The 14009-nt window shown below is 45.5% G+C and overlaps 1 protein-coding gene across 3 annotated transcripts in view; it reads right to left on the reverse strand.

Moving 5' to 3' along the window:
- Positions 1-1252: 1252 nt before the first annotated feature.
- The window catches only part of LOC139553750 (filamin-A-interacting protein 1-like), a 29154-nt gene continuing 16397 nt past the window's right edge, over positions 1253-14009 (reverse strand). Inside the window, exons 4-7 of one of the 3 annotated variants that reach the window (XM_071366384.1) lie at positions 13585-13763; positions 3369-6474; positions 2913-2956; positions 2498-2701 (exon numbers count right to left, since the gene is read on the reverse strand). In XM_071366384.1, coding sequence (XP_071222485.1) covers positions 2638-2701; positions 2913-2956; positions 3369-6474; positions 13585-13763 — 3393 coding nt within the window. In that variant the 3' untranslated portion in view covers positions 2498-2637. Of the gene's footprint in view, positions 2702-2912; positions 2957-3368; positions 6475-7458; positions 7706-13584; positions 13764-14009 lie in introns of those variants that run through there. The other 2 variants (XM_071366383.1, XM_071366385.1) reach the window with 2 other exon arrangements.

The raw sequence follows: 14009 nt of genomic DNA on the forward strand, positions 1-14009 counted from the left end.
CCACTGGCTCCAGTACACTAGGTGGCGTTAATGCACAATAACATTGGATGCCAGACGCTGATAAGCTCCACCGAAGAAGGGGCGGTTGCCACAACGATAACTAGCTAGCTGTACACAGGCAGGGAGAAGGACACTACCGGTCGGGCACTATGGGGTATGCTGGCACTTATCACCCGCCGTAGTCTTGTGCTAGCGGGAGACGGGGCGACTGGTAGACAGTGTCCTTCGCCCCCGGATGTCTGGCACTGTTTTCCCACAGATCAAATCAAATGTATTTATATAGCCCTTCTTATATCAGCTGATATCTCAAAGTGCTGTACAGAAACCCAGCCTAAAACCCCAAACAGCAAGCAATGCAGGTGTAGAAGCATGGTGGCTAGGAAAAACTCCCTAGAAAGGCCAAAACCTAGGACGAAACCCAGAGAGGAACCAGGCTATGAGGGGTGGCCAGTCCTCTTCTGGCTGTGCCAGGTGGAGATTATAACAGAACATGACCAAGATGTTCAAATGTTCATAAATGACCAGCATGGTCAAATAATAATAATCACAGTAGTTGTCGAGGGTGCAACAGGTCAGCACCTCAGGAGTAAATGTCAGTTGGCTTTTCATAGCCGATCATTGAGAGTATCTCTACCGCTCCTGCTGTCTCTAGAGTTGAAAACAGCAGGGCTGAGACAGGTAGCACGTCCGTTGAATAGGTCAGGGTTCCATAGCCGAAGGCAGAACAGTTGAAACTGGAGCAGCAGCACGGCCATGTGGACTGGGGACAGCAAGGAGTCATCAGGCCAGGTAGTCCTAGGGCTCAGGTCGAGAGAGAGAGAGGTCGCGAGAGAGAGAAGTCGTGAGAGAGAGAGGGAGAGAGAGAGAATATACTCAAATTCACACCAGAAAAGACAGGAGAAATACTCCAGAAATAACAGACTGACCCTAGCCCCCCGACGCATAAATACCGGAGAGACAGGAGGGGTCAGGAGACACTGTGGCCCCTTCCGATGATACCCCCGGACAGGGCCAAACAGGCTGGATATAACCCCACCCACTTTGCCAAAGCACAGCCCCCACACCACTAGAGGGATATTTTCAACCACCAACTTACCATCCTGGTAATGTTTTCATTATTATTCATCTACTCAACTGAGCTTTTACTTTAACATCCCTGCTACCTCAGCCATATACTAACCATTCTTCTTTTTGTCCCACAGGCCATTTGCTCAGAGTGAATTTGCTTATATCCATATCAGCATACAAAAAAGACCAGCATAGAAAATGTATTAAAATTACGTTTCTTTCATTTGTTTCATCATGTTCACATTAATTCAATGTATTCTATTATAATTGACAATGCTCATTGCTTGTGCATTGAGTTATGTTATATACTGTAAAGGCAAGTATATTTTATACACATTTAAAACATTTAGAAATATTTTATTTATGGCATAGACATTACAAAATATATTTTGACGCATTTTGAATTCCTATATTTCTATACATACATTTCTCGTAGGGGGTCTCAGGATAGTTACCCTTTGACTCACAACAAACCCATCTAATGACACTGGTTTGATTGTCTCTCATTGGTCGATTGAGCAAATTAGAAACAATATTATTCTTTCATTCAGAGGGCACATGGTTGGTGATTGTAGACACAGGCAGCTTGTTAAACGAGTTGATTTTAATTGCTCTATGGCAAGTGAGCGCTCCACAATTGAAAGATGACCGTGAAAATTTGGCTCTCCAGTGTATCACAGCAGAAGCATTGATGTATATGGCCATTTGTTTTGATATATTTTCCTGTTTATATATTTTCCAATTTCATAACACGCAGCAAGTCAATACAAACACTGCCTAGTCAGTAAATTAATGTGAGATGAATTAATTACTACAGCGAGTCTGGTTCAACTGATGCCTTGCCCAAAAAATGCATCCAAAATAATGTTAGAGAACATTAACATTGTGCACTCAATGTTGCATGTATTCTCATAACAATATTCTTTGTTGAATATGCTGTAGGTCATCTTCCAGAAGAAATGCATAAAAAGGACACATTTAATTTGCTGCAAACCAAATGATATGGCCTCAGTATTAAATGCGTAATGAAAAGCTCACTAGGTGAAGCAGTTGGTAGCAGAATGACCTGACAATATACATGGCCTCTCCCTTAACAAAATGCACACATGCCAGCGGTTATCAAAGAAAGCAGTTAAGTTGATTTCATCCAGATTACAAACACTGAGAACAGAATATAAATAGTTTCTAAAAAATATAATATATTAGATATGTGTACTGTTTTCAGTTAGACAAGAACACAATGATCAACTCAGGCTCCTGCTCAATAGAGAGGAGCCAAATGACTTTCCCTTGTCTGAAAATCCCCCCTCGCTCTCTGTCTCCAGGTCATTTAATGGTGCCTCTGTACTGAGCACCGCTGACCCATAGAACATTACTATGGGTTGGCAGCTTGTTTGACTTCTGTTCCCTGTTAGTGTCTCTAACAGCTTTTCCCTCCATTTTGAAAGGCTGTTGTGCTGCTGATTGTGGATTTCTTCAGCTCTATCCTCATGGACTGGCTTTCTGCTCTCTGCTCCAGCCTCATTCCTCCAGACATCCCCAGGGCTCCCAGCATGGCTTTGCCCGTCTTCAGGCCCTTGGACATGGGGATACGGGTGAGCCCTGCCCGGGATGGGTGGGTATCATGCCCGGGCTGGGCGATAAAGGGATAGGATGGAGAGGGGGTGAGAGAAGAGGAGGCCACAACAGAAAAACGGGTAGAAGAAAAGGATAAATTACTGAGGGGTAATATCAATGAAAACATTTCCCTTAGAGAACATTTACTATAGGAACTGTCCTTCTTTCAAGACCAACTCAGTGGGGGAGTAATGCTGAGAGTCATGTTACGGTGTATGGCAGCCTACCGGCTCTGTGCTGCCTTTCTTCTGTCAGTAAGGGTGTTTGTGTCCTGTGTGAGAATGAACACACTGAGCAGCAGCTATAAGTGACAGGATGATTGTAACATGGTGGCAGATTGCCACATCATTAGAGCTCTGTTGTCTGGAGGGCTGTTGATAAAGCTCTCTCTGTCACGCTACCATTTGCCCCACAAAGACCTTATTATACCACCCGTTCAGTGAGATGCTACCTTGTCGCACATCAATATTTTACATAACAGAAAGGAACGTACATGTCCACAATCTTACAAAATCATTATTTTTCTAGTTCATAAACATTATTATTTTCATAGATTTCCTTTTATTAGATTCCTAATTTAATTGGGGGTGCATAGGGTTAACACAACTCAAAGTCTAAGTTTGAAACAGTTAATAACAAATTAACATAACAGCCAGGTGAATTGATGTACTGAGGAGACTCACCACAGCTTGTGTTGGTCTGGCAGGGGTGGATGTGACTGCAGTGATGGTGATGCTGCTCATCACTTTACTGGGTGTGGTTTTGACAGCAGTGGCACTATGGCGAGGGGAGCGCAACACCGTGCCTGTGGATAACATCATCTCTCTGCTACACTCTGTTGCCATGCCGACAGGCCTAACCACCACCTTGGGTCCTGTGTTGTTGTTGTGGCCCTCCGAAGGGCCCTTATTGAACTGGGAGCCATGCAGGTGGATGTGAATCTTGTTGTCCTCTGTGGTGGTGATGATACTGGCATTGGAGTTGTACTTCCTGATCGGTGTGGGGACCATCTGTTTCTCAGGGGTCACCTTGAACACGGCCCGGCCCATGGTCATCTCCTGGGGCTCTGGGGAGGTGGACATGTTGGACACCATAGAAGCGCTAACTGTCATGATGGATATGGGTGATATGGGTCTGCCTGATGAGGAGGAAGAGGAGGAGGCCTTGCTGATCTCTGGTGACTTGGCCCTGGAGATGGTGGTGACGGTGACCGGGGACTTGGACCTCTCTGGTCCCCCTGTCCCGGCGCTGGCTTTCCCTCTTGAAGCTGCGGTGGTGTGGGTGGGAATGATGGTGATCCGAGGCTTCTGGTGGCCCTGCAGGGTGGGACTGAGGCTGAGGCTGGAGCTTGAATAGAGGTCCTCAGCAGAAGGACTGCTGATCTCCAAGGTAGCCGTGCTGTTCTCGTGGTCTGGGGTCACTCTGATGCGTAAAGGCTGCCCTTGCTTCTGGGACATGGCCAGATCAGAATGCATGGATTCACTGTTGATATGGACAGACTTGTCCAGATTACCACCCTGAGGGATGATTTCCCTCTTCCTCATCCAGGGAATCCAGGACTTCTTCATGCTGAGGTCAGCGGCAACAGAGGGTGAGTAGCGTTCATGACCACCAGCTTTCTCTGTTGGTTTCTTGAGACCCTTCTGTCGAAGATTACTCATGATGTGATTCTCTTCCTGGACGGACTTCCTGATGAACACAGCTGGGGTGTCCTCTTCTGCCATCTCATTGGCCAGCGCATCAGTCTGAACTCCTGTGGACGCCATGGCAATGTCCACCATCCTCCTCCCGTTCAGACTGGGTCGTAGAGCGCGGCTGTGGCGCTTGGTCACCTCCAGCTCTTTGGTGAGGTGGAGGACCTCAATGCTCATGTTGTTCTTCTTCTCCTCTTCCTCTAGGAACCTCTGCTGGAGGAAGGAGTAGTCCACTTGAAGTTGAGAGAGCTGATCTTCCTTGTGCATCAGCTCATGGATCTTCTCCTTGAGGGCTACCATGTCATTCTGCAAGTCTCTGGTGTTGGCGTTCTCTGTCCTGCAGCGCTGTCGTAGGTCTGCCTCCTGGCTCTCCACCTCTCCATTCTCTATTGCTTTAATCCTGGCGATCTGACTCCTCATCTCCTCCACCTGCTGGGAGAGAATGTTGGCCTTGTCTTGCTCCGTCATTAACTTTTTCTCCAGCAGGTCGTACTGATCCTCTGTCTTTATCAAATCGCCCTCCATAACCTCCAGCTGCGTGAGACGGTTTTTCAACCGCTCTATTTCAAACGTTAGCTCCTTCACCCTGTTGTCCTCTTTCGACCTCCCATCCGAGAAGCTTCCCAGTTCCCTCTTTGCTATGTTATTTGTGGATATATTTTCTGCCTCCTGCAATCCATCTAACCTCTTGTTCATTTGGCTGACTTTGGAGCTCAGATCCTTGCTCTTTTCCATTTCACATGTGAGCTTAGTGCTAAGCTCTCCTTTCTCTCTGACGAGGGTCCCAACCTTGGCCTCCATCTCTGATTTCAACTTCAGGAGCTTTTTACTCTCCTCTATCAATCTCTCAGTCACCTCCATGACCTTGACTTGCTCCACTTTGAACATCTTACTCAGATCATCCCTCTTCTTCTCCTCTAACATCATTCTCTCCATCATATTATTTTTCTCATCAACCATTACCATAGTGAATGATTTCAGCTTCGCCAGGTCATCTTTAAGGCCCTGCTCAGTCTTTTCCAGTCTCAGCTCAGAGGATTCCATCTCTTTCATGCATATTTTAACGGCCACCAGTTCGTCGGCGAGCTCCTTTGACATGTCCTTCTCTCTCTCCAGAGTGGTGTGTAACTGGAAGCACTCCGCCTTGCTGGCATTGAAAGCCACCTCTAGTCTCTCCAGTTCCACCATTCTTCTCTGGAGCTTCTCCACTTGCAGTTTGAGTTCTTTCCCTCGGCTCTCTTCCTCCTGCAACCTCTTCCTCAGCTCCCTGCACTGGGCCTCTGCCTTTGTGATCTCCTCGTCCTGCCCTTCCATCTCAAATACCCGTTTGCGGAGGTTCTCCAGTTCAGTCATTAGGTTAGAGTTCCCACAATCCCCTTTGCTGATCTTATCTCTGAGCTCCTCCAGCTCCTCCTTTGACGTCCTCAGAGCCCTGTTGCTCTCCTCCAGCTCCTCCTTTGACGTCCTCAGAGCCCTGTTGCTCTCCTCCAGCTCCTCCTTTGACGTCCTCAGAGCCCCGTTGCTCTCCTCCAGCTCCTCCTTTGACGTCCTCAGAGCCCTGTTGCTCTCCTCCAGCTCCTCCTTTGACGTCCTCAGAGCCCTGTTGCTCTCCTCCAGCTTGTCCTCTGACCTCCTCAGAGCCCCGTTGTACTCCTCCTCTGACCTCCTCAGAGCCCTGTTGCTCTCCTCCAGCTCCTCCAGCGTGTGGGTGAGTCCAGACAGCTTGACATCCAACTGGCGGTTCTGGGACTCCTGGCTGGCCAGCTTGGCTGTAATCTCCTCCTGCTCCTGGGTAAACTTGGCCTGGCACTCACTCAGCTCGCTCTCCAAGCTCAGGGCCCTCTGTCTGTCCTCCTGGGCCTGGGCACTGGCGTTCCTCAGGTCCTGCTCCCTCTGGGACAGCTGCTGGGTCAGCTCCTGGACCCTCTGGCTCTGCTGGTCCATCTGCTTCAGGTGGAGTTGCCGCTCGTCCACCAGCATCAGGGCAAAGGACTTCAGTTTGACCAGCTCCTCCCTCACCTTCTCCAGTCGCTTGGTGTTCTCCTTCTCTTTACGCACCTGGTAGGCTTTCTCATTCTCCAGCAACCTCTTCAATCTGGCAAGAGATTAAAAAAATAAAATAATTAAATTAAGGATGTGTAAACTGTTCTGCTGGACTGTACATCTTTGAAGTAAATGTTTTATACGGCGTATCATTCTGTAATGTAATCTTTCACAAAGAAAAATATAATTTAAACATCATTCACTTCAGCCAAGCTTGATAGTTTGTAGTACAAGAATGTTTTGAATTTCTACAGAAATGTCAAACCATAGAGCATTGGTCTCACATGACAGGAGTGATTGAACACAATATACAGTAAGCTGCCATGAAACGTAAACACTAAGATACTATTTATTTACAAGACATGACTACTGATATTTGCTGCTGCTACATACTCTTTGGGATGTATTCAATCATATTTATCAAAATGGATGAATATAAGTGATTCTCTCATATTCCCAATTAATAAACCTGGTAGATGTTAGCCTGATTTCCTCTGTATCTGTTTATTTTACTGCATAAAGGATGATCAGGATAAGGAAGGATTAATGAAAAAACACATGATACTGTGTCACAGGAAACAATGATGGGTCAGATCAGACACTGAACCCTCCACTAATTCTTTCTGGCTCAGATAGCCATGGCTCGCACACTTAATTTGGCAAAGAACTGCAGCACACTGAACAATCTAGTACACTAGGAAAAACTGCCAAAAACTCCCTTGCTGTTTTCCATCCTTGCTGCTGAAATCAAGACCGAGAAAACAAAATGTGAGTGAAAGTTTGATTAAACCCCCACTGAGCGGTCTCTTTTTCTCTCTGCTTCTTTTTATGCTGTGCATGTCCATGTGAGGAATCTCAACACACTGAATGCAAAGTTGTCTTGGGAACTTCCTCTCCATCTTTTGCCTGAAGTGCACATTTGATATATACAGTAAATCTCGGATATCAACCAATAAACATATTTCTGACTGCTGTACATTTTATACCAGCAGAAACATTTGCACTCTAAACAACTTAGACACCAACCAAAACTTACCCACTATTCTAGAAGAACTACAGGAGAGTCCATGTCTACATGTTTGCCATAGTACAGGATCCACTCCAAGTTCAGAGTTGGCATTTCTCCACAAGAACTCTACCATCACATTCCAAGCATGTCATCAGGACAATGAAAGGTGAATACATGCTGTGTGTGTAGCACAGGACTTTTAGCTGGCGACGTCAACTCACCCATAGGCAGTTAGGCAGAGATCTGTGGGGCTCTGGTTTAGACTGTGAGGAAGTAGGAGGGACCCTGGTCAGATGAGGGCGTTCTTTACACTCCTTCATTTGTTTCCCCCCTTTTCTGTGTTCACTAACAGACAATGTGTTTCAAGAGAAATGGCTCCTACACACAGGCTACTACAAAAGCCTGTGTACACAAGTGATTCAGACACTTCTTACATTACTTAAAGCGGTCTCCATAGACACAGCGCTGTTTTGGCTAAGCCAAATTCTGTTGATGGAAAACAATGCAAAGTAGCCCTGTGATTAATCTCCTAATAGCCCTGCCTACAGACAGGAAGCTTTAAGCTCAGTAGGAGAGAGGACAGTGAGTCTGTCTGCTGTTGTGTCACCTTGAGAGAAGTGGATCTGCGTTCTGCTCCGTGTAAAGCTGACGTATAATGGGGAAAACAGATAGGGATGAGCCAGTTCCGCTCCCTGGAGGTGAGGAGCCAGACTCTATGAACACTCGGACAGACGGGAACCCCGACAATGGTTTTATGAGGTGCTGACTCTGAGCGATATAGTGACCGCGTGGATCAATACAGAGACCGTAGGCCTAGCACTCTACAACTTACAGGCAAACAAAGACACTTCTGTCTTCAACAACAAGAATGAATGGTAATGCAATGAATCTGTAATTAACTATCCCTTTTTAGAGCTCATCATACTTCAAATCAAATGTTATTTGTCACATGGTCCAAATAAAACAGGTGTAGATCTTACAGTGAAATGACCTCTATACAGAGGATGCGTTGAATTCTAGATTCTAATAGAGCATATCTTTTGTTTATGTTGAAGGATTATGAGCATCGGTATCATTCAAATCCCACTGCCAAGTCAGATCACTATGTCAGCCTACTGTACAGAGTATCATCCAGCCTCTACAGCAGGGGTGGCAAACTCATTTTGCCCCACGGGCCGCATTGGGTCTTCACCGAGGTCTGGAGGAACACACTTAAAATTGGTTATATTTCCCATCGTAAAAATGTTCTAAAAATAGTCCTCTATCCATTGCTTTGTATCGATTGCTCCCTGACTGTCTAGCTTTGGTTTCGATGACTGTTAGCGAGCTGGACAGAGACTTTTGAGCCATTATCATTTCTACACAGTTTGGTTTTAGTCATTTCAATGTCGATATGAGATATTTTTTCACTGAAAAATAAATAAATAATAATAGAAAAATTATATTTTTTAAATTACTCAAACCACCCCCTAGCCGAAATGAATGGGCTTGCCATCCGGATCTGGTCTGTGGGCCGTATGTTTGACACTCCTGCTCTACAGTGTGCCACTTGATCTTCATACATACTTACCCACGTCCATAAGTCATTGACACCTAAGCAATCGGCACTCTAAAATTAACCTCACACAAAGGTCACAGGCATGATGTCACTGTCAATTGGGCCTACAGCGGCAAGGTCACACTGGGGAGAAGTCACTCACACCTGACCTTCAGACCTAAAGTAGAGCTCCCTATCTCCCTGGAGAAACAGTCATTCAGGAGGTAGTAACTGTGATCAAACGGCTACCCTGTCAAACCCATCAGAGGTGTAGCAATGTCCTCAGGAGGAGTGGCGGTTCTAGACCATTTCAACTGGGGGGGCCAAGCTGGGGCCAGTTGTACTATTAGAGGGGCCAGTTATATTAGATGTGATTGTTGTCATATCGTTTTCTTCACTGAATTGCAGGCATTAGCAGACAAAAGACCGTGTTCATAATCATCATCGTTGCCACTGTCTAATAATGGATGTAAAAAAAGAAAGATAGCAAAAATTAGTTATGTAAAAATTATTTCATACTCCACATTTAGGGAGGCCACAAGGGGGTCCAAAATTGTTGTCACGGGGGCACTGCCCCCCCCCCCCCCCCCAGAACCGCTAGTGCTCAGGAGCCCCTCATGTGATCTAAGGCCAAGTCAAAGTCTCCAACAAGCAGCAGCATTGACCTTTAAACAACCAGACTATACTGTAATGAAGTTAGTCCACCAGCATGACGAGTTATGAACCACACAGACTGCTGGCATGTTAGGATTCACGTAACATAGGTGGAACGTTATCGGCTCTGTTTGATCATGGATTCAGGATGGTCAAATGATTGTAAGTTTCATAATGACGTGGTCTATAAACATGAGATCCTGAACTCGCTTGAGCACATGTCCAGGTGCAATCAACAGTGGGTCCCTGAGAAAACACATGTTCATGATGAAACAGCATTTCACTCATCCTGTGTTTCCCTGAGGAATGTAGTTGGAGGCGCAGCAGCTTGTATGTGTCAGATGGTTGTGGATTGAAGCTGAGACACCGTGCCAACGCCTGTCAAAACACAGCCCTGGACTGTAATCGCTGCTCTTGAGGGGAAAAAGCATTAAGTGCTCAGCTACAGCATAATCGATAAACTACATCTCATTGATGTTGTGTTAACAGAAGTGCACCAGAAGCTAAGCTACTTTAAAGCACCCAAAGTCTGGATCACAGGTTTGATCACAATGACGGCTAGCGGCATTAAATGCCTCTCTTATGAATACAACTTGTGTCAACCGCAGCAACGCTTCTATTCCCTAATTTACAACATACTGTATGTGAAAACGAAGGGGTTAGCAACCCCTTCACTCCAAATTCCTTCAGTAGTTTGGTGTAAGACCTGTATGTGTTTTCGCTTTTCTTCTTGCACACTCAAATACGTCAGTGAGCTATTTAAATGAATAGGTGTGAGATGGATGGACATGTAGACAGATTGCTCCCACCTTGCACTGACAGAGAGAATCATCAAAACAGTGGCAACTTTCTACCAGGTGTGTGTGTGTGTGTGTGTGTGTGTGTGTGTGTGTGTGTGTGTGTGTGTGTGTGTGTGTGTGTGTGTGTGTGTGTGTGTGTGTGTGTGTGTGTGTGTGTGTGTGTGTGTGTGTGTGTGTGTGTGTGTGTGTGTGCGTGTGCGCGCGTGCGTGGCCCTTCCCTGACTCCAGGCCAGGGGAATGTGGGCTCAGCCAGTGTGGATGGAGCAGGAGATCTTAAACACAGGGCTGTAGGCACTAAGAGGAGGTTGTGGAGGGCAGTAGACTGAACACTGGCCAACCAGGACAGTGAAACAACCTGGCAGAGGTCGTCACCGGCACCGCTAACACCTACATTAAGATCAACTGGACTTAAAGTAGATCTACCTACTGAAACCTGTAAACTCCAACAATTTATAGTTCATAACCACCTTCTTCCATGTTTGTCGAATGAAAGTCATTGCTGTCTCGTACTGTACATAGCTAGCACCTGATGAAGCCTAGTCTAACTCAGTCCCACTGACTGTATCAGTTTCTCTGGGGTTGGTTAATGTGGATGGCTTTCATCAGACAGTCTGAAGGTTCATTAAAGGGAGATCCTGCGGTTGATATTTCGCTCCAACAAAGCTTGAAACCTGCTGCCTGGAGTTAGGCATGTTCAGGGTCTACCTCAGTCAGGTGTCAATCAAACACATCCTGGGCAAAGGTTCAAGTTTGTTCTACTGTTTGGAACCAATGTACAGTACTTCATCTCCCTCTGTCCTCTTTCTCCTTCTCCCAGGCCTTTCCCACTGTCTCTGACGGCGGCTCTTCTGACAGTGATGTAGCCTTCATGGTCTGTCTCCTGAGTTGTCCAGGAGAAGGGGCTGTGGAGATTTGAGAGTACATTGAGCCTGTCTGGTAGATGCTGTTTGAAGTTTTATAGCTTATGAAACACAGCTGGGGCTCCACTCTGGCCTCTGGCCTGCAGATGACTGGGTGTCGGGAACATACACGCACACACTCGTGCACGCATGCAGGTTGACTGTACAAACATTACACAGAAACGCTCGCACACACACACCACACACATGACACACACACACAACACGCACACACACACCTTAGTTCTAACACATCATCTATCAGCCAGAGTAAATGGTCCGTGTTCAGAGGCGGCTGGTACTGCACGCATTAACCCTCAGCACAACTGAACATTTAAAACTGTGCAATGGCCCTTTATGCTGCTGCTGGATCCAAGGGAAATGCATGGACTTTATGGGCATACAGGTTCTCCATGCCCCCATTGCCCACAGGGAGAAGAGCAAACACATATGTCTCTGCACTGGGAAGCAACAATAGTGCTTGCTGCAAAAGCCTCATCCAATGGATCTAGCCAGTGGAGTCTGCTAAAGTTATCTGGCCCTCAGACTTTACAAGTCCTGGCCATATGATAGGTATCATATAAACCGTGGTGATTAGTGTCAGAGTCAGAGTGTTGGGCCATGGTTCCGCTTGGCTTCGAGGGCAGGGTGAGGTCACACCAGCACACACTGGTCAGATGATCTCATTCATCCCTCTGTGTGAGTAGTTTAATCCAACCTGGACTCAGGGGTAGATGTAATATAGTAAAAGTAAATCTGAGAAATTCCAATTATCAAATCGAAGTGTATTGGTCACATGCGCCGAATACAACAGGTGTAAACTTTACAGTGAAATGCTTACTTACGATCCCATTCCCAACAATGCAGAGTTAAAAAGTAAGACAAATATTTGCTAAATACCAAAAAAGGAAATAGTAACACAATAAAATCTGTAATGAGGCTATATACAAGGAGTACCAGTACTGAGTTAATGTGCAGGGGTACGAGGTAGTTGAGGTAAATTAGGTAATACTGTATGTACATGTGGGTAGGGGTAAAAGTGACTAGGCAACCAGGATATATAATAAACAGAGTAGCAGCAACAGCTTGTATAGAACAGGAAGGCCTGCACACTGTTGAAATTCCCAATTCACTGTTTTATTGACAACATTTTGTATGACAGTGTGTGTGTAGCGTCAATATGCATGTGTGTGTGTGTTGGAGTGTCAGTGTAGTGAGTGCGTGGGTAGAGTCTAGTGGGTCTGCATAGAGCCAGCGCCAGGGAGTCAGTGTAAATCAATTAAAATAAATAAATAATAAAGCGGTTCAATGTAAATTGCCGTGCGGTAGCAGAGAGAACAGTCTACGACTTGGGTGGATGGAGTCTTTGACAATTTTTAGAGCCTTCCTCTGACATCGCTTGGTATAGAGGTTAGAATGATATGTTACCTTTCGTATGGTATGTATACATTTGTGGATGTCCATCATCCATTTCATACAATGTCACGAATTACAATTTATATGATAATAATATGTTACGAATTTGCAAAACATACTGTATGATATGTTATGAATTTGAATTTGTTGTGGCTAATGTTAGCTAGGTGGCTAACGCTAACATTAGCTAGATGGCTAACGTTAGCTAGGCTAGGGGTTGAGGTTAAGAATTAGGTTAAAGAGTTAAAGGTTAGGCTTAGCTAACATGCTAAGTAGTTGCAAAGTAGAAAATAGTTGGTACTCAAATTATTACGTTGTCCGTGATGAGATTCGAACATGCAACATTTGGGTTGCTAGAAGTTCCCATTTTACGTCTACTCATCCACCCCAACCAAACACCCTACTTTCATTTTTGCCTTAAGTAACCTTCTGTCTTATGTAACCATACCAAACGTAACATATCATACTAATTTGAGTGTTCCAGATGTATGTTTACTATCTTACGTCTAGTCTGAGACCAAGCTGATTTCTCTCTCTCTTTCTCATGTCTGATCCCTTTGAGAGGTTCCCGCTCTCTGTGTCCTTACACACTCCTCTCACACACAGTCATGCTAGGACTACTGAAGCCTAGGTCCTGATGACCTGATCTGAACCTCCACCAGATGATGTCATGGGAGAAAGAGAACTGGGAGATATTGCCTCATCACCAACTTCATTATGCTCCAATGCTGAGTAAACCTTTTCTTACTTTAAATCTCTCAGCTTTGGGTCAGAATGAAATTAACTAGAGCCTCTTCCTCCCCCTCATCCTCTGACCGCTCTCTCTTCCTCCCCCTCATCATCTTACCTCTCTCTCTCCTGCTCCAATAGGTTAGTGAATTCGTCACTCTTGTTCATGTAGTCAGCATGTTTGCGCTTCTCGCTGTCCAGCTCGTGCACGGTGCGGCGGTGACACTTCTCAGTCAATAGAAGCTGTTCCAGCATGCGCCGATACGTGTCCTTGTGTTTATCCTGCAGACGGTCCAGCTGAGGAACACACAACACAGAAGAATCATTAGACTATAACTCTGACTATTCAGTCAACTAGTGTACTTCTGTCTTGTTGATCTATGCATCCTTATTGTATAACAAAACTGGTAGATTTCATGGCAAAAATGTGTACAACTAATGATCTTCAACATTTGACATCGACATTTGTCTGTATGAATTACATGGTACTGCAATTGTTGAAGGTGCTACTGTAGCGCGTAACCATTTCAATGAACCTTTTAT

This window comes from Salvelinus alpinus, chromosome 25 (genome assembly GCF_045679555.1).
Source record: "Salvelinus alpinus chromosome 25, SLU_Salpinus.1, whole genome shotgun sequence".
Classification (NCBI taxonomy): domain Eukaryota; kingdom Metazoa; phylum Chordata; class Actinopteri; order Salmoniformes; family Salmonidae; genus Salvelinus; species Salvelinus alpinus.